We start from the raw sequence: 27636 nt of genomic DNA, 5'->3' as shown, positions 1-27636 counted from the left end.
CCCTGTTATCCCTAGCACTTTCCTCTTGACACCCAGCAATTCTTCTAATGAGGAGCTTTACCTTTTACATGGTTGGGTTATTACCTGATATGTTACCTACTAACTGTAAACCCATCACTTGGGAAACAGAGGCAGAAGGATCAGACATTCAAGGCCAAACCCATAATCCAAGCACTCTATAGGTAGAAAGGAAGAAAAGTCAGAAGTTCAAGGTTCATAGTGAGTTTGAGGACAGCCTGGGCTACATGAAATCCCTTAAAAAAAAAGTGGAATCAATGGCCATGATGGTACATGTCTTATATCCCAGAACTTGGGAAGCAGAAGCAGGCAGATATTAGTGAGTTCAAGGCCAGCCTGTTGAGTTTCAAGCCAGAGAAATCATGTTGAGAGAGAGAAAGAGAAAGAGCGAGACAGAGATAGACAGAGAGAGGCAGAGAAAGAGACAGAAAGATACACAGAGAAGCAACAACAGTAGAAGACATAAAGGTGTTTGTGATTTTATTCTTCATGTTTGGAGATAAACATTTTAGAAATTGCAAGTAAAAATTCACCGTAGACAGTTTTATAGTCTTTATAAAGTTGGATGGATACTAAGCAACCAGCCTTGATATTATTGAGTATTCTCTTTAAATAACTCTTCAAATTTAACATATTTAGAAACTCTGGTTATGCATGTCCTTCCTTAAATGACACAACAGGATGACACTTTCAGCACAGAGATTGCAGGGAGGAACCATGCTCACCACACCTGAGTCCTGGGCACACATGCTTGCTCACTTCCCCCAACCCATTTCCCCCCAACTCCACTCAGCATTTCCTCTCAGGGATGAAGTAAGACTTGCCTGAGGCCACACTCAATTCCCCAGTTCCTCTGATACTGCGGAGATAGTACATTAGAGGAGGAGTTTACAGATCCCTTTAAAACCCCGACTCTTAGTGCTTGCTGGATCAATTCTTCTCAGCACCCTGCCTAGCAATGAATCCAGACAACGTAAAAATAAAAGGAGGCTTGTCGGAGGCCAGACCTGCCACACCAGAAATTCAGGAGATTGCTGACAAGGTGAGTCAATGCATCTCAGAAAAAAACTTGATTCAAAAACAACTTTCATAATTTGATTCATAATTTGGCACAGCATTGTAGAAAATCACAGAAATCAGAAGTATATCGACTTAGTTCAGATTTTAAACAGTTAGAAGGGAAACATTAAGGCTTTCAGAGAAATGTCAACACCCCAAGAGTAAAATCCGCCAAGACACACACTTTACTGCAGCCTCAGTTTCCCCAGTAGCTGAAGGTGAATTCATGCTGGATCATCTCTACACTTCATGTCTGATCCCAGGAGCGCTAATTACTGATGGAATTTTTCAATCCTACTCATTGAAGCTGAGATATGGAGGCTCCTAAAGTTGTTAAGGAACCCTGAGCTGTTTCCAGGATGCTATGCCCACCAAACCATCACAGTCAAAATAGAACTCACTGTTTCTAGAAAGTTAATACATGTTGCTTAACTATCATCCATATAAAAAGGTTTATCATGTTTCCTGTTTTACAAAGGAGAGGTAAGGAGGTAAGTTTGCATCTGTGACTTTATTTCTTACATCACATTGTTTTCCTCTCTGAAGCCGAATCATCCTGGAGGACAAGCTCAGTTTGGTTTGTTATTTGCTTATTTGTTTGTGTGTTTGTTTGAGAGTTGGTCTCACTAGATGGTCTATCCTGCAGGTAACTCAGGCTAGCCTCAAACTCAAGGCACTCCTGCTGCCTCAACTTCTCAAGTGCTGGGATTACAGGCATGGGCCGCCATGCTAGGCACCATCAGCTTCTTTATGATTAGAAAAGATGGAACCTTCATGCCTAGGGCACCGAACGTTCTAGAGTGGGTCACAGGCCTGAAATTCAGTGACCAAATATTTAAGGCTAAATAGTTCTCACCCATTGGATTATTTCAATAAATATTTTGGAATAATATTTTGAAGAATATTAAATCTTTAAATTTTCATTAGAATCCTCACATCAAGTTGGTGTTCTCAAACTCAAGTGTGCACAAGAGTCACCCGCTCCTCTAGACAGAATGCAGATCTGACTGAAGAGGGCTAAACTGGCCTGCTAGTCTACATTTCTTCCAAGGTCTCTGGGAGAGTGGGCACTCCTACCCATGACTTCACTTTCCTGTAGGACCTAATATATCCTGTATCCTAGAAGACATGGGGCCTTAAAATAAGATATCATAAAAAAATCCTCCATCTCACCTGTAAGGAGAAAGAGCTAAAAGGACTAAAATAACTTCCACTAAAAAATCATTTCAAAAACAAATATACACAGGTGAATCATAGTTGGTATTTACGTTGACTGAAATAAAAAGCCCCCCTGAGATGCCTCAGGAACCAGCAGTGTGGGACGATAGACAGGGAATAGTTATTTGAAATAAAGCTACTGCAGATTTTCATTTGTAATCTTGATCATTTGGTTATCTAGAATAACTGTTCTTTTGAAACAGAGGTCTTGCTATTATTTACAAGTGGTCAAAACCTCACAGGTTGAAGTAATCCTCTTGCCTCCAGCCTCCCAAGTACCTCGGTCTACAGGAGTGTGTCATCCTGCCTGGCTAGGGTCATTTTGAACATGATATTCTCATTAGTTCTTTGAGGATTTCATACATACATAAAATGTACTTTGATCATATAATGTTTACGTTAAGAAGCTAATAGAAGGGCTTATCTTGATAATGACACTATCTGTGGACCACATCTTCAATAATAAAATAAATTTAGAAATGTGTTCTTATAGCTCCAGAGGAGCAGAATGAGACAGAGATATTAACAAAGCACCACACCCTGGGAAGGAGCTTTTCTGTTTTAAAATCCTTGATTTCAGTCCCACTTCTCAGTTGATCTTCAAAGTCCGCAGGCAGGCAAGGATGCATTCCATCCTATTTTTAGAGGATGAAACCAAGACTCAAAATGCTTAAGAGTCACCCAGATGAGACATTGACCTGGTCTTTCCCATTGCACAGCCTCAGCACACTGGGGAGCTCTGCAGGAATGAGGGGAGGGAATGCAGCAATCTTGCCTCCTCTGTGGAAGCCAGGGACTCAGACTTAAGTCACCATGGGAGATGCATAGCCATGAACCAGTTCACAGGGGGCATTTCCTGAGTCACTCTTAGGTGTTCAGCATCTGGCTACAAACTGTGGAAGCTACATAAAGTACTGAAACAAATGGCCTCTTCTTCCTCAAATTTAACAGTGCAGAGGAAATCATGATATCTAGGTAAAATTATAAAATAAATCTTAATTAAGCACTTTTTCATGATAACAAGTTTAAGACCAAAAGGATATTAGGTGCTGCTGCCAACCGCTTTACTGTCAGGTGAACAGGTACAGGGTGGGGTCTCCACTCCCAGATGTTACTCATCTGTCCTGTCTTGGAGGAGACAGCTTGAAGGGACAACTCCCACTAAAGTGTTGAGAGGTAGAGAAGCAGGCTGTAAACAGTATTTGTTGGAAGCGTTTTCTCAGTCACAGCAATTCCCCCTACAGAGAATACCATGGTGTAGATATTACAGCAAGCCCTTGTGAAGTCAGGAGATTCAGTCTACTCCTCCAAGATTCTGGTCTACTGGGTCCCCACACAGTGTCAGGCCAGAGGGGGTTATTGTATCCCTAGAATGATCTGAGGGGGCCCAGAGAAAACCTCCATAATGTGCCATTTACTTTGTATTTATTGATCAAACATAAATGTACCTATTTGGACCCTTCATTGGAAATCATGACTATTTTTTATTGCTTTGTTTTCCTATTTGTATGTGGGTACGTGTTGTGTGTTTCTGTCTGTGTGTTTGTGAGTGTTTGTGTCTGTGTATATCTCTGTGTGTGTTTGTATATATGTGCCTGTATATATGTGTGTGTGTGTGTGTGTGTGTGTGTGTCTGTGTGTCTGTGTGCCTGTGTCTCTTTGTGTTTTGATTTTTTAGGCAGAATTCAATTGGTAGCCCCAATAGCCTGGAGCTTTCTACATAACCCAAGCTGCTCTTGAGTGACAATCTCCTGTCTCAGTCTTCCAAGTTCTGAGATTAGAGGCTAGAGGCTTGGGCTGCCAGCTCAGGTTCATCAGCATCTCTGAGGACTCTCAGAAGGTTTGTGACTCAGGTAAACTGAGTCAACACAACCCTAACATCATTACTTTCTTCTACTCAGGTCAGACCACTGCTTGAAGAGAAAACCAATGAGAAATATGAAAAATTCAAAGCTGTTGAGTATAAATCTCAAGTCGTCGCTGGACAAAATTTGTTCATTAAGGTTGGACTCAGACCTCCCTCAAGCCCTGCTGTGATTGTTTCCTGTTGTCCCAACTCTAACTTCATCTCCACCACTGGTCTTTAATGAAGACACTTGCAGGTGGAAGACCCCCCAGTCCATTGGATGATAGGATAGTTACCTTGTTTTACCTTGTGAATGCAGACCTACACTAAGAAGTCAGTGTGATCACACTCACACACACACAAGCACACATACGTGCATGCACGTATATACACTTTGTATGATGCCCATCACAGTACCATATAGAATGGTATACTTTGGTTAGTAGCACTTGAAGTTTAAGGTACGAAGTGATACCAGGCGCAATGTCTTCTGTAGAACATAAAACTTTTATTGTTGTCATAAAGAACAAAGTGGCAATTCTTGTCCTGATTGTCTAGGTCCTGTCCATGTTCAGGCTGAAAAGTACCATTGGGTGTGTTATCCCAATGGTTCCTAAGATGATTTATTTTTATTTTACAAAGGAGGCAGCCTGGTAGGCATTCACAATGTAGGTTGTAACACAGGGATACGGGGACCATACTGTCCATATTTTTTTTTTAAAGCAAATCTGAGTTTCTTTTCCCTTATCAAAGTATATGACAATTTTATCTCAACTTAGAAGTCAGAAAACAGAATTACCAAAACCACAGGCTTCCCTCTGGTCCTCTCCAGGCATCATGAAAATAAAATTTAACTCTGGAATGTAACCTGCACCAAGATTTTAATGAAAAGTGCAATACATAAAATCCAGTTGGACAAATGGCTTAGTAGGTAGGAGTTCTGACTGTTCTTGCAGGGTTTGGGTCTCAGCACCCACATGGCAGCTCACAACCATCTCTGACTCCAGTTTGAGGGGGTTTAACACCCTTTTCTGACATCTTCAGGAATTGCATTTTACATGATGTGCTGAAATACAAATAATTTGAATAATTATTTTTCTAAAAGGTATTAAAATATATCTAAGATATGTTTTCTGCCATATTGTTAGCTGTTCTTTCTCTTAAGTTGAGGCTTGATGTGAGTTCAGTTCATGGGTGCTGTGTTGGGCCAGAAGTGTCGTATTAGGAGAGCTTGACACATCAAGTCTTAATAAAAAAGAAGATCTGTAATACCATAAAAATTCATGTGAATAATTTGCTTGCCTTTCTTTCTTTCTTTCTTTCTTTCTTTCTTTCTTTCTTTCTTTCTTTCTTTCTTTCTCTTTCTCTCTTTCTCCCTCCCTCTTTCTTTCTTTCTTTCTTTCTTTCTTTCTTTCTTTCTTTCTATTTTTCTTTCATTCTATTTTCTTTCTATCTTTTTTCTTTCTTCTTTTCTTCTTTTATATTTTTCAGATGGATGTAGGGCATGGTTGTTTCCTTCACATAAAAGTCTTCAGAGGCCTTTCTGGAGAAGATGATTTGAAACTTCAGGGTTATCAGACTAATAAAACCAAGGATGATGAGCTGACCTACATCATCTAAAGCAAATTCTAAAGTGCAAATTCTAAGCAGCAAATTCTAAAGTGACCTGATTCCTCTCATTGTAAAGAGATGCAGCCATCAATAAAGAAACATTCTTGAAATAACTGTTTTCCTCCCTCATTGCTCAGTATTGTGTTGACCTTTACTTCCCAGACAATTATTATTAAATATGGAATGTGTCATGAATTTGTGTGTCATCCTTGGGCAAGGGCCATGGTTATCTCTGTATCATTCCAATTTTTAATATACATATTGCCAAAAAGAGTACAATGTTCACAGTTCAGAGTAGAAACTCCACAATGAACAGTTCCAACTGGAAACCTTATATAACCTATGGCTCAGTTGCAATTGTGTACAGGATCTTATCACCCCTTCCTCACTGCAGGTGCATTGCTGGCTGTCAGGGAAGCACACTCCTTGATGCCTTCGTTTTCCCATAACCAAACATGTCTTCTCTGTTTTCTTATTTCAAAATTGAATATGATGTTTTATGTCATGTTTTGAAACAACCATAACTTATTTAAAAGAGAAAAAAGCTGCCCTCCACCCTCCCCCATGCTTTCCCTGAACTTCAAGGTCAATTGCAGTGATTTTCCATCACAAAGAAATGTTTTCTGGTGCTCACTAGGGCAAATAGCAATGTGTACTTCCCACAAGGCTATTCTCATACAAAACCAAAACCCAACAATAAGACCAGGAAATGAACACTGATGGCACAGTGACACCTTCTCCCTAGATACCACTCAAGCTTCTCTTGTTGTTGCAATAATGTCATTTATTATACAGATCCAGTCCAGATCTATGTATTCCATGTAATTTCTGTCTTCTTTTAAAGTACTCATTTTATTTATTTGTGTGTGTGTGTGTGTGTGTGTGTGTGTGTGTGTGTGTGTGTGTGTATGCGTGCACACATGCCACAGCCCCCTTGTGGTCAAGAAAATATCTTGAAGAAATTGGTTCTCTTTCCATCACATGGATCCAAGGCCCAAACTGAGGTAGTTAGGCTTGGTGACAAATGCCCTTATGCATTGAGCCCCCATTTGACTCATTGAATACTTTTATTGAATAACTTATATGCTGTAAATACCATACAGTTTAGATATTTTAAGTGTTCTTTTCAGGGGCTTTTAGTATCGTATAGTGAGTGTGTGCAAACCTCACCATGTCATTTCACAATATTTTCCTTTCCACACACAAGGAAGAGCTGTCCGTCCTCTACCTTCCTCCCTCTCCTCTCACCCCTCACTGCTAAGCAGCCACTACATCCTTTTGTCTGAATTTACCTGTTCTAGACTCTACATATGTATATATATATGGATATGCACATGTGGAATCATTTCTCTAACCATTTGTAATTGTCTTTTTTCTATAAAAATTTTAAATATTCATTAATATGACATCATTTTATACCTTCTAATACTTAGTAGGTATTAGTAGACTTTTTTTTCAATATCACCCAAGTTTAGCTTGGTGAACTAATGGGTTTATTGTGATTACTTCAGAAACCTGGGGTTATTTACAGGAGCAGGGGCTTCCACATACACTTGTGCCCACCTGTATACACATACATAAACATGTACATACATCTCCACATACCACTATTTCATATTTATTTTGTTGCAAACTACTTTATAGTACCATATTGAATGTTTTTTAAACCCAAGGTACCTTACCTTATAAAGCCTTGATATGATCACTGTATGTGTGTGAATGTGTGTATCTGTGTGTGTAGGAGTGGCTGGAGATGGAACTCAGCTTGCTGCTTGTTAGGAAATATGATACCCAGCTGTGTCCTATGCTGGCTGAGCCAGTAGGGGACTTTTTGTGTCATAATTTTTTGTCTTAAATTTATTTCTTTATTATTTTTTGTTTCTCTTTTGTACTTTTTTATTGGATATTTTATTTACATTTTCGATGCCATCCCCTTTCCCCATTTTCCTTCCCTAGAAAACCCGTATCCCATGCCCCCTTCTCCTTTTTGCTTTTGTACAATTTTTTAATGTTAATCAAAGGCTTTATAAGTTTGGTAATGCTCAGTATCAATCGGAAGTGTAACCCAATACCCATCCTAGATATATCAACTACCTTTGACTGGCAAAGACATGTGAACATCTGCCTCCATGTTCCCCCCTTTCTCTCTCTCATCACCTAGCTCCTCCTCTCCTTCTCCTCTTCCTCTCTTTACTCCTCTTTTTCTCTGTACTCCTCCCAACTTAGTTCGTCCTACCTATCACCCTTCCTGATAAAATAAAACTTTTCTTTCAAAATACAGTTAGAGCATAACTATACCAATTTGTGTCAGTAAGCTACAAGATAGACCTAATACCCAGTCCATCATTTTGTTGACTAAACAGAACCTCTGTCATCTCTCCTAACTAAAACGCTTATTTCTGAACCGGGCTTTTTTCTTGGCTTTAGAATGAATGTCAGCTGAAAACCATCCTCTCAACTCTTTTCTCTCAAAGTAAGTAGCCAGGATTGGCTACGAGACTATGAGTTTTCAACCCCATCAGAAATCCAGAATGACTGAGTTAACTGAAATTATGGGAAGCATAAAGCATAGCTTCTAAAACATAGCCAATTTATAGAGACCACTGAACACCTGGACAGTCCTTATACTACAGAACGTTGGAGCATCCGATCTTCAGCCTTTTGGCCCAGGATCATCTGACAGACCTAGTGATGCAAAATTATTAAGGGCTGATTACTCTGTATTGGCAGATATAATCAGTCCACTATTCCACAAGTGTGTCCTTTTCTGGACAGCAATTTGTCTGTAGATGGAAAGAGGCAATTCTTACCTAGTGGCTATCTCACCACAACTGGGGTAACTCCAAAGATGCTCAATTTCTTCTTAGGATCCAAGACAGGAAGCTGTCAGGAGCAGACAGGTCTCTAATCAAAATGAACATTAATACAAAAATATGTGTAACATCAGTTCTGTGGATTTCTGATGTTTTGAAAACCAACTATCCATGTAAGGTAATCTGGACTGTTGTCTGTTAAAACTCCTCTCAGCTATTTCTAAATATAATATAGGAAACACCCTAACAATAAACTCAAAGACATGAATTTGCTATAGGCCCTCAACTCACAGGCTAACCATCTCAAATCAGTTAAAAAATTTAAAGAAGGACTAGGTCTAAGCCTCGTATTCCTAGATGTGTTATATAGGCACAATGCCTATGGGAGTAACAATATTCATCTCACTTTTATATCAATAAGAAGCTCATACCAATTAAAACCTTAAATTTGAAATCAAAGCAAATTTTATACCATTTAAGAAATTATAACTTCATCTTAATAACAATTATACATATTTCTACCAATAGGTTATGGCTATGCAATAAATCCTAGCTAATCCTCCCTATTCCACCAAAACTACTACTTTTCCCTAGAAAGACTGTCCAATATTAACCACCTCAGTTCCCAAGCCCAGGGAATAGGGGCACTGACTCTTCATTAACTTCTTCAAGTTGATTACAGGCATTGAGATATTAGAAGAGGGGTGGGGGAAGAGTAAGTTGATACACCTCTGACGTCTGTGTCTTCACTGCATCCAGCTGGAATTCCAGGACATCAGAGGTTCGAGCAGGTCTGCTCAACTTGCTTCATGAGTAGATACACCAAGGCTGTGTATTCTGCAATATACAATTCTCAAAACAAACTTTAGTATCAAGATAATTTTTGTTTGAATTCTGGAATCTAGTCTTCTGGTGGCCTGCCTCTGTCATGTTTAATCAATATAATTCTGGGAGTTTCTATGAGGGTGTGCTCCCACCATCCTCCCATTCCCACCTTCCTGCTCTTGAAATTCTCCAACACTAGTGAATCCAAACTTTCAGGTACCAAGGCCATCCACTTCCACTGATGCCTGGCAAGGCCACCCTCAACAACCTATACATGTAAAGCCGTAAGTCCTTCCCTTTGTGTTCTTGGGCTGGAAATTTTAGAATGGCTACTCCAGCTTGTTTCTTAGGACCATTTGCCTGAAAAATTGTTTTCCAGCCTTTTACTCTAAGGTAGAGTCTGTCTTTGTCACTGAGGTGGGTTTCCTGTATGTAGCAAAATGCTGGGTCCTGTTTATGTATCCAGTCCATTAGTCTATGTCTTTTAATTGGGGAATTGAGTCCATTGATGTTAAGAGATATAAAGAACAGTGATTGCTGCTTCCCATTATTTTTGTTATTAGAGGTGGAATTATCTTTGTGTGACTATCTTCTTTTGGATTTGTTGGAACAGGATTGCTTTCTTGCTCTTTCTAGGGTATAATTTCCCTCTGTGTATTGGAGCTTTCCTGCTATTATCCTTTGTAATGCTGGGTTTGTGGAAAGATATTGTGTAAATTTGGTTTTGTCGTGGAATATCTTGGTTTCTCCATCTATGGTAACTGAGAGTTTTGCTGGGTATAGTAGCCTGGGATGGCATTTGTGTTCTCTTAGGGTCTGTATGACATCTGTCCAGCATCTTCTAGCTTTTATAATATCTGGTGAGAAGTCTAGTGTAATTCTGATAGGTCTGCCTTTATATGTTACTTGGCCTTTTTCCCTTACTGCATTTAATATTCTTTCTTTGTTTTGTGCATTTTGTGCTTTGATTATTATGTGATGGGAGGTATTTCTTTTCTGGTCTAGTCCATTTGGCATTCTATAGCCTTCTTGTATGTTTATGGGCATCTCCTTCTTTAGGGAAGTTTTCTTCTATAATTTTGTTGAAGATATTTATTGGCCCTTTAATTTGAGAATCTTCACTCTCATCTATACCTATTATCCTTAGGTTTGGTCTTCTCATTGTGTCCTAGATTTCCTGGATATTTTGTGTTAAGAACTTTTTGCATTTTGTGTTTTCTTTGACTGTTGTGTCAATATTTTCTATGGTTATCTTCTGCACCTGAGATTCTCTCTTCTATCTCTTGTATTCTGTTGGTGATGATTGCGTCTATGACTCCTGATTTCTTTCCTAGGTTTTCTATCTCCAGGGTAGTCTTCCTTTGTGATTTCTTTATCGTTTCTACTTCAATTTTTATGTTCTGGATAGTTTTGTTAATTCCTTCACCTGTTTGGTTGTGTTCTCTTGTAATTCTTTAAGGGATTTTTGTGTTTCCTCTTTAAGGGCTTTCACCTGTTTACCTGTGTTCTCCTCAAATTCTTTGAGAGTATTATTTATGTCCTTCTTAAAGTCCTCTATCATCATCATTAGAAGTGATTTGAAATCTGAATCTTGCTTTCCTAGTAATGTTGGGCATTCAGGACTTTCTGTATTTGGATCTCCTCAGTGTTACCTGTCTTTTCTCTGACTGGAGCCTATTATCTTGGTTGTATCAGAACTGCATGCAGTGAGTGTTACTACTGAGCTAAGAGCTGGGGCCCAAAATCTGCTCAGTGTTCAGACACAGACTGGAAGGAACCAGTGCTCCAGGCCAGGAGTGATTTCCTAGGTCCTTGTGGGTCCCAGTTACTCCCTGTTTGGGGCAGGCGTTGATGTCTGCTTACCTAAGATACTGCCTGGGTTAGAGTTCTTGGGAGGTTTGCTTCCTCTAGTTTCTTAGAGATTGGGGGCAGAGCTGCCACCTGGAATCTGCTCAGTGCTCGGGCCCAGACCCATTTTTATTTATTTTATAAATAAAAATGTAATTAATATATTTGTATAATATATTTGGTTCATTGTATGTTTGTTTGAGACAGGCAGCTGCTATGTGTAGCCCAGATTGATCTTCAATTCAATATGTAGCCCCAGTTGGCCTCTAACTGATCCTGATCCTCCTGCCTCAGTCCCCTGAGCACAAGATTACAGACATGTATAACTTCTCTTGGCCCACCTTTTTAAAATCTTACTATATTTGCAAATTATAACTATATATATTTATTATCACAGTAGTATGTATCATGAGATCCTACTTGAGGTTTTATAAAGACATGGAGAAATCTGTATAGTTTAAGACTGATGGCCTTTGGCTTGACATTCTCTCAGCTAGCCTAACTCGACTACTCCATCATTGTGTCGATCCATGTGGTTCTCACTGCTTACATTCCACCTCTGTTCTATCTCCTTCTATCTTCCTTCTGTGTTTCTCTAGTACTCTCTACATCTGTCTGCATCTCTCCTGCCCAGACATTTTGTCCATTCTCCTGTCCCACCTCCAAGACATCAGCCCTCTATTCCACAAAAAGTGATACTCTTTACACCACCAGTTGGCTTTAGGGGCTATGTGACCTTCCCCAGGGCAGCTTGCCTTTCTTTTTTGGAGCAAGAGACAAGGTAACAAACATTTACATATCCTGCTAGCTAGGCATTGGTTCAATTAACAATTGAAAGCACTCTTTTATAGCTGATAAATATAGTATCTGTAGGTGATCACAATCTCTCTCCATTTTAGTTCAAGAAATGGCTTTGTCTATAAAAACAGTAAACTATATATAATAAGAACAACTATGAAAACTATCAAGGTAAGGATTATTTGCACAATGTTTAATGCATTTGTATTTGGCAACTTTGGAGAAAATATTTCAGTATGCATCTGAAATATTTCATTCCTTTTATATACCTTTAATCATTTCTTTATCACCATTTAAGCATTGCAACCTCTAACCTTTACAACTTGTATGTACCAACCTTAAAACATCTTAGACCCTAAAACACTTCCTTGGATCCCTTACAACTTAAGTTTTTATGTCTTTTAATCTTTATGAACTTTATACCTAATTTATGAGTTTATTTTTTTTAGAATAGTGTAAAAAGGAAAACTGAAAAGCTATCAATATCTAGTCTTCAATCCAGTCAGAGACCTGAGAAGTATAAATCTTACACGAGTAAACAGGAAGTGCAGAGCAAGCACTTCCATATATGTAAAAATGACAGAGACTTACTGGCTACCTGGACAGGAACCTACAGCTCTTCTATGTTGATGGGGTCTCCATCTTCAGCCACCAGGCCTAGAAGATCTGACACACTTTTTTTTGAAGCAGGAACTTGGGTGGATTGTATTATCTTGCTGAGCTAGCATGTTTTTAATTCAGTTTGCACCAGTACTGTCTTTATGGCTATAGATATTATATAATTTAAATGGTTATCCCACTCTTTAAGGTTGAGTTACCTTGTAAGGTCCAAAATAAAATACCTTGAGTAGTCAATCCAATTATGGGTTGTAGGCAACTAATACTGACTAGCAATTTTTGAAAGTCATTAATTTGTAGTTGATGTCTTCTGATCTTTACATTCTGTGGCTGGGTTTTATCTTATATACTAGATAGTTAATATAATCTCTGTTTATTTTATCAAGAACATTTTTTAATACTCACAGATGCAAAATCATCTTCAACAAATATTTTTTAAGGTATTAGTAATAGAATCAATCACCTATTAAGATATCAACCATATAGTTATAAATTATAGATTGAAGAAACTGTTTAGTAATTATTTGTAATGGCTGTCGTACAAAGTAATGACACAAAGTAGAGCTGTTTAACATTCCATGTTGCAAGATCTTCCACCTGTAACTTTTTTCTTTAATATTTATTGATATTATTTGTATGAGTACACTATAACTGTCTTCAGACACACAAGACAATTGACATTGAATTTCATCTCATTGTTATTTCAACTTTGGTCTCTAATTATTTATAGGACTTTGCCAAAATATGTGCTTCCTATACCTTTAAAATCTCTTATTTTATTTATCAGGGTAGTTAAATGTAAAATACATGGTCTGTCATATCACATACTAATTTTTCAAGTTGCTCCCTAGAACAAGATCTTTTTTGCTGACTTTGAACAAAGGTGGGGCCTGAGCAAAGCCTCTTAGGCAGTAATTAATGGTTGTAAGGGATTGCCTTGTATATCCGTGTGTGATCTAATCCCTGTGTCTGCACTTTCCATATCTTCTCATATCTCAGGGAGTATTCTCCCTGGGTTACAATCAGAGAAAATATTAATCATAAGGATTGTTTGTCTATACTCCATTAAGAAATAACCTGCTCTTCCATAAACACTGCATTGGACATTCTGAGCTCTCATACTTTTGGTAATTGCATGTTTCATCATAGCGGCATTGATTGATTGCATTAGACCCAATATCCACAGTAGTGTTAATGCATTCATAAATAGGTGTGGATCTGGCCTTTGAAGGTCTGGTAGCCTTTTTCCACTCAGCATTGGTGTTCTTAAAAGCTAAAGATTCAATTAATGCTTCTCTTGCATCTGGAACTGGTATTGCTCTATTTACAGTTAAAGTTATCTTGGTAAATGATTCAGATTGTCTTTGTTGTAGTTCATCCTTCTCCCAAGGCTTTAAACCTACTACTCTATGTCATTGCTCTAAGACGACATCATCAGACAGAATCTGCATTTGTAACTCAGCATATTCATTTTCACCTAGCAAATGATCCTTGACAATATTAACCCTTCCAGTCTTACTATATGGCTCCATAGCCAAAGCCTCCTCTGTCTACCATGCCAGCCACTGTATTTGAGGGCCAGCTTCTAAGATAGCTGTTGTTAAATCTTTCCAAACTTTAGGAACTACATGATTTCTCATGGCTTATTTAGAACTTGTTTCATAAACAGTGAGTACATACTATAGGCTATAATTGCCTCTTTTTTGTTGTTAATGACTCAATAATGTTTTATTTTTAAATTTATAGAGACACATTTTACTATTAAGTTGTGACAGTTGAGTAGTTTTGGTGACAGCTTCACTATAACTTGTTGATAATCATCTTTAGCTACCCCAGGTTGGGTATAGTGACCCATAGGTTTTTTGGGGGGGCAGGGGGTTGTATTTTTTATTGGATATATTCTTTATTTACATTTCAACTGTTTTCCCCTTTCCAGGTCTCCCCTTCAGAAACTCCCTATCCCATCCCCCTCCCTCTGCCTCTATGAGGGTGCTCATCCACCCACTCTAGTCTTCCTGCCCTGGCATTACCCTACAATGGGGCATGCAACACCCTCAGGCTCAAGGGCCGCTTCTCCCACTAACATCCAAGGACATCCTCAGCCACATATGCAGCCAGAGCCGAGGGGCCTTCTCTGTGGACTCTTTGGTTGGTGGCCCAGTCCCCAGGAGCTCCAGGGCTTCTGGCCTGTTGACACTGTTGCTTCTCCCATGCAAAACCCCTCAGTTCCTTCAGTCCCTTCTTCATCTCCTCCCTCAGAACCTCATGTTCAGTCTGATGGTGGGCTTCAAGCATCAGCCTCTGTATTTGTCAGGCTCTGGCAGAGCCTCTTAGGAGACAGCCAAATCAGGCTCCTGTCAGCAAGCACTTCCCAGCATCCACAATAGTGTCTGGGTTTGGTGACTGTACATAGGATAGCTATGCAGGTGAGGCTTGAATGGCTTTCCTTCAGTCTCTGCTCCACACGTTGTCTCCACATTTCCTCCTGTGAGTATTTGTTCCCCCATCTAAGAAGCACTGAAGCATCCACACCTTGGTCTTCCTTCTTCTTGGGCTTCATATGGTCTATGAATTGAATCTTGGGTATTCTGAACTTTTGGGCTAATATCCACTTATCAATGAGTGCATACCATGTGTGTTCTTTTGTGACTGAGTTACCTCACTCAGGATGATAGTTTCTAGTTCCATCTATTTGCCTAAGAATTTCATGAACTCATTGTTTTTAATAGCTGAGTAGTATTCCATTTTGTAAATGTACTACATTTTCTGTATTCATTTTTCTGTTGAAGGACATCTGGGTGGTTTCTAGCTTATGGATATTATAAATATGATTGCTATGAACCACCAGAGTGGTTGTATCAGCTTACAACCCCACCAACAATGGAGGACTGTTTCTCTTTCTCCACATCCTTGCCAGCATCTGCTGTCATCTGAGTTTTTAATCTTAGCCATTCTGACTGCTGTGAGGTGGAATCACAGGGTTGTTTTTTTTGTTGTTGTTGTGGTTTTTATGTTCTTTTTTTTTTTTTTTTTTTTTTATCAATCTGTGATTTTTACTTTTAACATGGGTTATAAACACAGAAACCAGGATGTGGGGAAGGGGATGACACAGAAGTATAGGTGTTCAGGGTAAGTACAGATATCTTCCAGAACAGAGTATCTGCTGGGTGGATGTTCAGGGAACATGTTACTATGACTCCATCTATGAATCACTTGTTTCTTATCTAAGCTGGTACTCTCCACCAAGGTTACCTATCCACAAGGTCTGTGGCTATTAGTTCTTATCCAGGTTGGTAAATTTCCACCAAGGCTGCCTGTTTACAATATCTTATAGCTATCTGTTTCAGTGTTTTTCCACAGAGACCAGTGCTTTGTGTTAGCAGGTTGACTTAGGCCTATGGCTAATTTTAGGCCTTCAGTGTATAAGCAAAGCTGCCCCTGACATCTCCTCCCTTCTCCAAGTATAGAAGGACCCTGGATATTCCAATCTTGCAAAGGTGGGGATATAGGCCTGACTTCCAGTAATTAAAGGGGACCTTGTAATGGCTCTGGTCCTCCTGTTGTTGTTCAGTGAGGCATGAGGGCCATACCCATCCTGATGTCTTTTTTCCTGGAGAGGGGATACTTTTGACATCAACCCCTATACAGTCAGGTTTGTCACAGGGTTGTTTGCATTTCCCTAATGACTAAAGATGTTGGACATTTCCTTAGGTGCTTCTCAGCCATTCAATATTCCTCAGATGAAAATTTTTGTTGAGCTCTGTACCCCATTTTTAATAGGGTTATTTGATTCTCTGAAGTCTAATTTCTTGAGTTCTTTGTATATGTTGAATATTAGCCCTCTATCGGATGTAGGATTGGTAAAGATCTTTTCCCAATCTGTTGGTTGCCGTTTTGTCCTATTGACAGTGTCCTTTGCCTTACAGAAGCTTTGCAATTTTATGAGGTTCCATTTGTTGATTCTTGATCTTAGAGCATAAGCCATTGGTGTTCTCTTCAGAAAAATTTCCCCTATGCCTATGTGTTCCAGGTTTTCCCCCACTTTTTCTTCTATTACATTCAGTGTGTCTGGTTTTATATAGAGGTCCTTGATCCACTTGGACTTGAGCTATGTATAGGGAGATAAGAATGGATCAATTTGCATTCTTCTACATGTTGACCGCCAGTTGAACCAGCCCTATTTGTTGACAATGTTGCCTTTTTTCCACTGGATGGTTTTAGCTCCTTTGTCAAAGATCAAGTGACCATAAGTGTGTGGGTTTATTTCTGGGTCTTCAATTCTATTTTATTGATCTTCCTACCTGTCTCTGTACCAATACCATGCATTTTTTATCACTATTGGTCTGTAGTATAACTTGAGGTCAGGAATGGTGATTCCCCCAGAAGTTCTTTTATTATTGACTTTTTGCTATTCTGGGATTTTTGTTATTCCAAATGAATTTGAGAATTGCTCTTTCTAATTCTACAAAGAATTGAGTCGGAATTTTGATGGAGATTGCATTGAATCTGTAGATTGTTTTCTGCAAGACGGCCATTTTTACTATATTATTCCTGCCAATCCATGAGCATGGGAGATCTTTCCTTTTTCTAAGATCTTAGATTTCTTTCTTCAGAGATTTGAAATTCTTGTCATACAGATCTGTCACTTGCTTGGTTAGATTCATACCAAAGTATTTTATATTATTTGTGACTATTGTGAATAATGTCATTTCCCTAATTTCTTTCTCAGCCTGTTTATCCTTTGAGTAGAGGAAGGCCACCAATTTGTTTGAGCTAATTTTATATCTTTAAAGTTGTTTATCAGGTTTAGGAATTCTCTGGTGGAAGTTTTGGGGTCATTTAAGTATACTATCATATCATCTGCAAATAGTGATATATTGGCTTCTTCCTTTCCAACTTGTATTTCTTTAACCTCCTTTTGCTGTCAAATTGTTCTAGCTAGAACTTCAAGTTCTATATTGAGTAGATAGGGAGAGAGGGAGCAGCCTTGTTTATTTCCTGATTTCAGTAGGATTACTTCAAATTTCTCTCCATTTAGTTTGATGTTGGCTACTGGCTTACTGTATATTGCTTTTACTATGTTTAGGTATGCGCCTTGAATTTCAGTTCTTTCCAAGATTTTTGCCATGATGAAGGGATGTTGAATTTTGTCAAATGCTTTCTCAGCATCTAGTGAGATAATCATGTGGTTTTTTTCTTTTAGTTTGTTTATATAGTGAATTTCATTGATGGATTTCCAAATATTGACCCATCCTTGCATTCCTGGGACAAAGCCTACTTGATTATGATAGATGATTGTTTTGATGTGTTTTTGGTTTCAATTCGTGAGAATTTTATTGAGTATTTTTGCATTGATACTCATAAGGAAGATTGGTCTGAAGTTCTCTTTCTTTGTTGGGTCTTTGTATGGTTTAGGTATGAGTGTAATTGTGGCTTCAGAAAATGAATTGGGTAGTGTTCCTTTTGTTTCGATTTTGTGGAATAGTTTATAGAGAATTGGTATTAGTTCTTCTTGGAAGGTCTGATAGAATTCTGCACTGAAACCATCTGGTTCTGGGTGTTTGTTTGTTTGTTTGGTGGAAAGACTTTTAATGACTGCTTCTATTTCTTTAGGGGTTATGGGAATGTATAGATGGTTTATTTGATCTTGATTTAACTTTAGTACCTGGTATTTGTTTAGGAAATTGTCCATTTCATCCAGATTTTCCAGTATGTTGAGTATAGGCTTTTGTAGTAGAATCTGATAAATTTTTTTTAATTTCCTCAGCTTCTGTTGTTATGTCTCCCTTTTCAGTCCTGATTTTATTAATTTGGATACTGTCTCTGTGCCCTATGGTTAGTCTCGATAAGGGTTTATCTATCTTGTTGATTTTCTCAAAGAACCAAAGCCTGGTTTTGTTGATTCTTTGTATAGTTCTTTTTGGTACTCGGTTGATTTCAGCCCTGAGTTTGATTATTTCCTGCCATCTACTCCTCTTGGGTGCATTTGCTTCCTTTTGTTCTAGAGCTTTCAGGTGTGCTGTCAAGCTGCTAGTGTGTGCTCTCTCCACTTTCTTTTTGTTGGCACTTAGAGTTCTGAGTTTTCCTCTTAGCATTGCTTTCATTGTGTCCCACAAGTTTTGGTATGATGTGTCCTCATTTTCATTAAATTCTAAAAGGTCTTTAATTTTTTCTTTATTTCTTCCCTGACCAAGTTATTGTTGAGTAGGGCATTGTTCAGTTTCCAAGAGTATGTGGGCTTTCCATTGATTTTATCATCATTGAAGACCAGCATTATTCCATGGTGATCTGATAGGATGCATGGGATTATTTCAATTTTCTTGTATCATTTGGGGCCTGCTTTGTGACAAATTATATGGTCAGTTTTGGAGAAGGTACCATGAGGTGTTGAGAAGAAGGTATATCCTTTTGTTTTTGGATGAAATGTTCTATAAATATCTGCTAAATGCATTTGGTTTATAATTTCTGTTAGTTTCACTGTGTCACTGTTTAGTTTGTGTTTTCATGATCTGTCCATTGAGGAAACTGGAGTGTTGAAGTCTCCCACTATTATTGTGTGAGGTGCAATGTGTGCTTTGAGCTTTAGTAAAGTTTCTTTTATAGATGTGGGTGCCCTTGCATTTGGAGCATAGATGTTCAGAATTGAGAGTTGTTCTTGGTAGATTTTTCCTTTGATGAGTATGAAGTGTGCTTTTTTATCCTTTTTGATAACTTCTGGTTGAAAGTCAATTTTATTTGATATTAGAATGGCTACTCCAGCTTGTTTCTTGGGACCATTTGCTTGGAAAATTGTTTTCCAGGCCTTCACTCTGAGGTTCTGTCTGTCTTTGTCACTGAGGTGTATGCAGTAACAAAGTGTATTTCTTGTATGCAGCAAAATGCTGGGTCCTGTTTATATATTTAGTCTGTTAGTATTGGGGAATTGAATCCATTGATGTTAAGAGATATTAAGGAAAAGTGATTGTTGCTTCCTGTTATTTTTGTTATTAGAGGTGTAGTATGTTTCTGTGGCTATCTTCTTTTGAGTTTGTTGGAAGATAACTTTCTTGCTTTTTCTAGGGTGTAGTTTCCCTCCTTGTGTTGGTGGTTTCTCTCTATTATCCTTTATAGGGCTGAATTTGTAGAAACATATTGTGTAAATTTGGTTTTGTCATGGAATATCTTTGTTTTTCCATCTATGGGAATTGAGAGTTTTGCTGAGTATAGTAGTCTGGGCTGGCATTTGTGTTCTCTTTAAGGTGTGTATGACATCTTCCCAGGATCTTCTAGTTTTCATAGTCTCTGGTGAGAAGTCTGGTATAATTCTGATAAATCTGCCTTTATATGCTACTCGACCTTTTTTCTTTTCTGCTTTTAATATTCTTTCTTTGTTTTGTGTATTTGGTGCTTTGACTATTATGTGACAGTAGGTATTTCTTTTCTGGTCCAATAGATTTGGAGTTCTGTAGGCCTCTTGTATGTTTATGGGCATCTCTTTCTTTGGGTTACAGAAGTTTCCTTCCATAATTTTGTTGAAGATATTTACTGGCTCTTTAAGTTGGGAATCTTCACTTTCTTTTATACCTACTATTATTAGGTTTTGTCTTCTCATTGTGTCCTGAATTTCCTGGATATTTTGGGTTAGGAGCTTTTTGCATTTTGCATTTACTTTGACTGTTGATTCAATGTTTTCTATGGTATCTTCTGCACCTGAGATTCTTTCTTCTATCTCTTGTATTCTGTTGGTGATGCTTGCATTGTGACTCCTAATCTCTTTCCTAGGTTTTCTATCTCCAGGGTTGTCTCTCTTTGTGATTTCTTTATTGTTTCTATTTTCATTTTTAGATCCTGGATGTTTTTGATAAATTCTTTCACTTGTTTGTTTGTGTTTTCCTGTAATTCTTAAGGAATTTTTGTATTTTCTCTTTGAAGTCTTCTAACTGTGTACCTGTGTTCTCCTGTATTTCTTTAAGGTAGTTATTTATGTCCTTATTAAAGCCCTCTATCATCATCATGAAATGTAATTTTAAATCAGAGTCTTGCTTTTCTGGTGTGTTGGGGTATGCATGGCTTGCTCTGGTAGGAGAACTGGGTTCTGATGATGCCAAGTAGCCTTCACTTCTGTTCCTTATGATCTTGCCCTTGCCTCTCACCATTTGACTATCTCTGGTGTTAGCTGGTCTTGCTGTCTCTGCTTGTGGCTTTTCCTTCCTGCAGGGCTGTGTGTCAGTACTCCTGGGAGACCAGTTCTCTCTAGGATGAATTTGGGTGTGGAGAGCTGTGGCACAGTTTCAGCTTCAGGTACAGGAGGAAACTGGAAGGATCCCGTCCCTGGCTGTGCCTTGGTTCCTGTGTCTTGATGGCTCTGGGCTGGTCCCTCTTGAGCAAGGAATTTGAGCAGAAGTGGTGATCTTACCTGTGCTCACAGGTTTGTCAGCATTTATGGGAGACTAGCTCTCTCCTGGTAGTATTTGGGTATGGAGGGCTGTGGCACAGGATCAGCTCTGGTTGCAGATGGAAACCAGAAGCTACAATTGCTTCTTTAAATCCCCATAGATAAGAGTTGCCCGCTCCCCCTTCCCTAAGGTGTGGCTGAGCTGAAGCAGGCAGGAGACTCTGAAGGATCTGCAACCCTGAGCATTGGAGCAGTTAACTCTTCAAATCTCCGATTAAATTTTAAAAAATGGCCTCCAATAAAACTAAATTGCAAAAAAAAAAAAAAAGAGAGAAAGAAGCAGAATGGAAAGAGTGAAAAAAGTTGAAGAGGCAGAGCCTGAAGAATTTGTGGTAGAAAAAGTTCTGGACCATAGTGTAGTGAATGGGAAGGTGGAGTATTTCCTGAAGTGGAAGGGGTTCACAGATAATACTTGGGAACCAGAAGAAAATTTAGATTGCCCAGAATTAATTGAAGCATTTCTTAATTCTCAAAAAGCTGGTAAAGAAAAAGATGGGTCAAAAAGGAAACCTTATCTGACAGTGAATCTGATGATAGCAAATCGAAGAAGAGAGATGCTGCTGACGAGCCAAGGGGCTTTGTCAGAGGTCTTGATCCTGAACAAATAATTGGTGCCACAGACTGCAGTGGAGAATTAATGTTTCTCAAGAAATGGAAGGACTCAGATGAGGCTGACTTGGTGCTGGCAAAGGAGGCAAATATGAAGTGTCCTCAGATTGTCATTGCCTTCTGTGAGGAGAGGCTGACTTGGCATTCTTGTCCCACAGATGAAGCACAATAATTGTTTGCATACACACACACACACATATGCATATATATACATACACACATATGTATATATACATATATGTGTATATATATGTGTGTGTATATATATACACATATATATGTATATATATACATATGTGTGTATGTATATATATGTATATGAGCAAGTAAGAGCTTTCTTTAGTTACTTCCTTTATCAATAGAATATTTGATGCCATGTTGTAATTGCTCAGCTTTGAAGAACAGCTTTTCTTAAATGCTGGGGAGATTTTTACAGTCATTACTAAGTCTGAACTTATTTTTAACTGGGACACAGAAGGGCCATTCTGGGTTTTTTTGTCTGTATGCAGTGTATGCATAAAACACTTACATAACTTGTTTGTTTTGTCTTGTTTTTCATACTCAAAGAACTGAAGATGAAAACACAACTTGAGATTCCCTCATTATGAACATTTTCCTGAAAACATAACCTTTCTGATTAAGCAGATTCTGTAATTTATTGGATAGTTTAAAAGCAACCACATCAGAATTGATATATTATCACGTAAATACAGTAGTTTATTTACAAAGTGTTGTCCATACCAACTCCCCCTTCAGAAAATGGAATCAGACAAAGTAATAGTCTGATTTAATAACAAGACTTGGGCCAAGTGTGTTGGTGCACGCCTTTAATCCCAGCACTCTAGAGGCAGGTCCAGGTCAGCCAGTTTTGTAAAGGTTTCTTTGTTGAAACATTCATTGGTAAAAAGTTAAAAAATCTGTACTAAAAGGTTATGATTCATAGAATCTCTTTGATGTTGAAATAGAATCATGGTTGGAGCTAATGTTGGCAATTTAAGACCTGGTGATTAAGTGAGTAAACAAAATTTGCTAATACCAATTAATGACTTGCATGCTTTTTCTTTACCCTGACTCATTCCATCCTGGTAGGATCAGTCTTTTCAGTATTTGTGTTCTGGTTCAAAGCCAGAAAAGTAACTTTGTAGTATCAGAATGTCATCCAACTACATATTTACTTTACTGTACATAATGGTGAACAGTGGTCAATAAATAGGTTTACATTTCTTTCATTTTATTTATATTTATTTATTTATTTATTTATTTATTTATTTATTGGTTTTTTGAGACAGGGTTTCTCTGTATAGCCTGGCTGTCCTGGAACCCACTCTGTAGACCAGGCTGGCCTCGAACTCAGAAATCAGCCTGCCTCTGCCTCCCAAGCACTGGAATTAAAGGCATGCACCACCAATGCTCAGTGATAGTCTTTTTAAATAAGTAAATAAATAAATAAATAAATAAATCCCCATAGAACTATTCTCTCTATGAATTGCCATCTAAATTCATCATAACCTGTGGGCTACTCTTCTGGAGGGAATTGCTTTATGGTATCTGGAAAAATTATTGTAGTTTTTCTAACAGTTCTGTATAATGGTACTTTTTTAAAGTGTCTAGTTTTTCTCTGTAGAGGGAGGTGATGATACTAAAGTCTGGTTCCCTAATGGTTCTTGATTTGGTCAATAGAGGAGTCCAGAAGCCAATTGCTGGGCACTTAGGACAGATGGGACACTCGAGTCCCAGGGGGAAAAAAGGAAATACAGGGAAAGAGAAGGGGCTTTTGCTGCCATGCATTGGTCTGAGAAGGAAGCAGCAGTCATGTAAGGCCTCAGGGCAGCTCGGGCCTCTGCCAAAAAGCTGATGTCAGAGCTAAGCCAGGAGGGGCCAGAGTGTGGGCCGCGAGGTCACAGACAAAGGTGGCAGGTTCTGAATACAGTGTGGGATAATTAAATCGAACAAGTTAATCCATCCATCATTTCAGATATTCAATATTTTTAATGAGATGATGAATATGATCCAAGAAAGAGGGTTTCTGACTTGCAGTGTCAAGTGCAATCAGTGTAAATGGAGAAGAGCTTGGCGTGTCTTCATAGAATAAAATGAGACCTGCATCTAGCATGCATCAACTGAAAAACTACATTGAGATGAGGTTAGGCAAACCTGAGAACAGCTAGGTGGCTGGCAGTGCCCTACCAGACAAGAAAAGACTTCAGTGAGGAAAGCATATCAGTCAGAGTTCTCAAGCAGGAAAAAACCAGTAGGATGCAAATATCCATAGGAAAGACTTCAATGAGTCAGCTTTCTTAAAACTGCAGCATCAGCTGAATCACACCTGAGAGGCTGAAAGGCCAGAGGCTGCCTGGTTCTTGAGGATGACTGCATAGGCAGTCAGAATATTCCCACGGCAGCTGGAACCCCTTGCTGGAGAGACAGCAAACCAGTCCACAAGGCTGAGTGCCTCACCCGGGAGCTCTGGCTGCTGTGGAACTCACTATGGAGATCAGGCTATCCTTGAACTCACTATGGAGATCAGGCTCTCATTGGACTCACAAAGCTCCACTAGCCTCAGACTCTCAAGCCCTGAGATTAGAGGTTAGCGCCATCACATCTGCCTGACAACCTTTGAATGTCAATATCTAGTTCTCTGTGGCTGGCCATACAATAAAGACAACGGGTACAGGAAGAGCCAGTCCCTCTCTGGCACCAAACACCTGGAAGGTTCCTGGGGACCTTCTTGTCTTTAGTTCCTAGTGGAAGCCTGGAAATATTGGCTCTGATTTCAACAGAGTAAATCAACTTGGAGACAGAGGGAAGGTGAAGAGATCAGAAGCAAGCTATCTTCCTTCTGCCAATCTCTTTATCCAGACCCCTGCAAAAAGCTGCTGCCAACAGTTGGGGTGGTGGCTATGACCTCTGCAGTTAAGGCAACAGGTACAGTTCTTTAGGGAATACTCTCAACTAACCTGATTCCAATTGTTATCAATCAAGAATTTCTGCATTTCTAGAATTACTACATTCCAAATTGATATTAAAACCAGTTGAAATAGTGAGTCAGTTAACATTCGAGGAGATGCAAAGGCTAAAGCTATGGCCAATCACCAAAAAATACTTCATGATCAAAACCACAGCTTCTTCTAGCCCAGATTGTAATGGCCTGAATCAATCTTTCTCTCTCTCTGTCTCTTTCTCTCTCTCTCCACCTTCCCTCCCTCCATCCTCCCTCTTTGTCTTTCCCCCTCTGTGTGTGTGTTTGTGTCTGTATGTTTGTCTGTTTGTCTGTGTGTCTGTGTTTCTGTGTTTGTATATTGTTCTTTCTGTCTCTCTCTATATAAAAACCAAGGTGATTATGTATATTCCACCAACTCTCCCCTTCCACTCTTCTGCTATATCTTCAAAACATTCTCTTCCTACTGTGATGGCCTTTCCAATTAGCGCTGGCAGCAGGAAGACTGACTGATCCTGTTGGCTTGGTCTTGTATAGATGACCCCAGCTGCAGTGAGCTCTTCTACATGGAGGCATAGTCACACTCAGAAGGCAGTGTGGCATAGCCCTCCTCATTCCCCATTGATTTTCATATTCAGTATTTCATTGCTCTCAAACACCTTCCTGTCCTCTGCCGATCTCAGGAGTAACCATGCTTTGGCCTTACTGAACTTGTTTTTACTGTATGGACAACTACAGAGAAATAAATGTTGATATTCAGATTTGTCAGCCAGGAATAGGTCCTTGCCTTTAATCTCAGTGCATGTAGGCCAAGACACAGGGAGGTTTGTGAGTTCAAGGCTAACCTGATGCACATAGTGAGTTCCACACTAGCCAGAGCATCTCAGTGAAACACTGTTTAAAAAAAAAAGAAAGAGAGAGAGAGAAAGAAAAAAAGAAAAAAAGAAAAAATGATTATTATTATTATCATTATTATTATTATTATTATTATTTTGGTTTTTTGAGACAGGGTTTCTCTGTGTAGCCTGGGCTATCCTAGAACTCTCTCTGTAGACCAGGATGGCCTCAAACTCAGAAATCCACCTGCCTCTGCCTCCCAAGTGCTGGGATTAAAGGCGTGCGACACCATTGCCCGGCAAGAATTATTTTTTAAAGAAAGGTGTGTCAAAGAAACATATTTCAAAGTTTTGACTCAGTGCAAAATGAATCATTATAATGAATGTTATGTAGGGGCACACAAACGGGTAAGACTCATCCTCTTCTTTCTAAGGTTCACACTCCTATGACAACAGACAGCACAAAAAATGTATAACAGGTTTATGTAATTAAAGTTTTAAATGACACAGGAAACTTTAGAAATAAAGACCCAGATACCCAAACCTGCTGCCCATTTTTTATATTTTTACTTAACCAAAAGTGGACAGCTTACTGCAGATGTGACTGGACAGGGAGCTTTATGGCTACTGGTGCAAGACTAGGTAGGAGAACCAGCAAGGTTAGCCTCTTCAGACTCTAGGTCTATCTGCGAGGAGGTCCATCTCTGTGGTACTGGGCAGAATCCCTCCTAGAATGATGACTGTATGCTTACTACAGGCAAGGCTGGCTAAACAACCTGCTCAAAGTCGTCTCCTACATGGAAGGCAGGGAAGTTTTAAACAGGGTTTCTAGGTTTTATGGCTGTCTTCAAGGGATTAGGTAGGGTTCTATTATCCACTGTGGCAAAGAATACTTTTTCTTGGTCAAACTAGGGATTGACACTAGTACCTTGACCAAGTTTTGCAAAGAACTCTACAACTGAGCTACATCCCCAACATAGAACTGTCATTTACTGAGTTTGAACATGAGCAAAGAAATTTACAAAAACAAACTGTTTAAAATTGGCAGATGTAAGCACTGGGCACAGAGGCACATGCTTGTAATTTCAGAATTTGAGAGGCAGATTCAAGAAGATTATGAGTTCAAGGTCAAGATGCAGTACATGCAAATATTAAGCTACATAATAGCAAAGCTCTGTCTCTAATGAAATCAATTATTAGAACTCTGGTTAGCTGTCATGATGGGTAATCTTACCCACTTAATGGCATTTCCTTACAAAGACCTTGGATACAAACCTCACTGAAGAATATTTAATTTTGGGTCTATTGAGATGCTAAGATCCATTTTATATATAGGTGACACTACAGCATTGTCCTAGATTAAACAGAAAGTGGGGTGAGAGCCAGCGCTTGTCCTCTGCCTCCTGACACCAGACACATAAAATGAGTTGCCTGTAACCTACTGCCATGCCTTCCCCACCATGACTGACTTTCCCTGGAAATCAAGAAACTAAGTTCCAATTGTTACTGAAGTCCTAATCTGTCAGTGCTTGAAGGTCGGCGTTTATAAGATGACAGCTAGTAGGAGGAATCCAGAGTTTACCCATGGAGCACTTCGTGGGTACATGACAGCAGAGGGGCCTCATCCACAAAGTTCCATCTTGGTCAACTCACTGGGTACAAAGAGGTTGTATAGGGGAAAGCACAGGGCAGAAAAGGAAGCCTGCAGTGTGTCTGCATCATTCGTGGTGCATAGCTATGTTTCCTTCTTCTCCAAAGCATCAGAACATGTCAACAGACAGTGGATCCTCAAGCCAAGTTCCCTTTGCTTCTTTTTAGACAGCTATATTTTTCTGTAAGTCAAACCTCACAGGAACTTACAAAACTGACCCAATGGAGCTGTATCAGTTGAGGCAGAGGATTAAAAAATGCCTAAGATTCTGATGTTATATAAAGATTACCAGAAATTCTGGGTTCTGCGCTTCTAAAGAAAGGGGATTTAGCAGATTTTTTTTTTCTCACAGAGTCTTAGTCCAAAGGTCTTTGGTTGTTTTTAGATATGAGTATTTCAGATTTATCTTAAAATTTAAAATTGTTTAAATAAAAACTGCAATAAAATAACAGACATCTGTGTCTCTGACACTCAGAAATTAACATGTCTACCCTCTTTCTCTCTGTTGAAGTCA

General features: G+C 39.0%; 1 protein-coding gene, 1 non-coding gene and 1 pseudogene across 2 annotated transcripts; 2 read left to right on the top strand and 1 right to left on the bottom strand.

Annotated features, from left to right (window-relative positions):
- The first annotated feature begins 897 nt into the window (after positions 1 to 897).
- On the top strand, positions 898 to 5947 carry LOC117717994 (stefin-3). The gene is made up of 3 exons (XM_034515496.2): positions 898 to 1060; positions 4197 to 4298; positions 5633 to 5947. Exons 1-3 carry the CDS (start codon positions 977 to 979, stop codon positions 5759 to 5761), a joined length of 315 nt encoding a protein of 104 aa, XP_034371387.1. The 5' UTR covers positions 898 to 976; the 3' UTR covers positions 5762 to 5947.
- LOC117718367 (U6 spliceosomal RNA) lies at positions 5925 to 6029 on the bottom strand. The gene has a single exon (XR_004608052.1). It is a non-coding gene; the product is annotated as a U6 spliceosomal RNA (small nuclear RNA).
- Positions 6030 to 21316: 15287 nt separating this feature from the next.
- On the top strand, positions 21317 to 21869 carry LOC117718136 (chromobox protein homolog 3 pseudogene; annotated as a pseudogene).
- Positions 21870 to 27636: the final 5767 nt, after the last annotated feature.

The sequence above is a fragment of the Arvicanthis niloticus genome, chromosome 12, assembly GCF_011762505.2.
Source record: "Arvicanthis niloticus isolate mArvNil1 chromosome 12, mArvNil1.pat.X, whole genome shotgun sequence".
Classification (NCBI taxonomy): Eukaryota; Metazoa; Chordata; class Mammalia; order Rodentia; family Muridae; genus Arvicanthis; species Arvicanthis niloticus.
The sequence above is the reverse complement of the archived record's forward strand: the minus strand, read 5'-3'. Positions and strand labels throughout refer to the sequence as shown.

Excerpts from the sequence above, each read along its gene's own strand:
- LOC117717994 (XM_034515496.2), top strand. The coding sequence starts at position 977 with ATGAATCCAGACAACGTAAAAATAAAAGGAGGCTTGTCGGAGGCCAGA. Across the intron at positions 1,061-4,196 it reads TTCAGGAGATTGCTGACAAG|GTCAGACCACTGCTTGAAGA; the intron begins GTGAGTCAATGC and ends TCTTCTACTCAG. Across the intron at positions 4,299-5,632 it reads GACAAAATTTGTTCATTAAG|ATGGATGTAGGGCATGGTTG; the intron begins GTTGGACTCAGA and ends TATATTTTTCAG.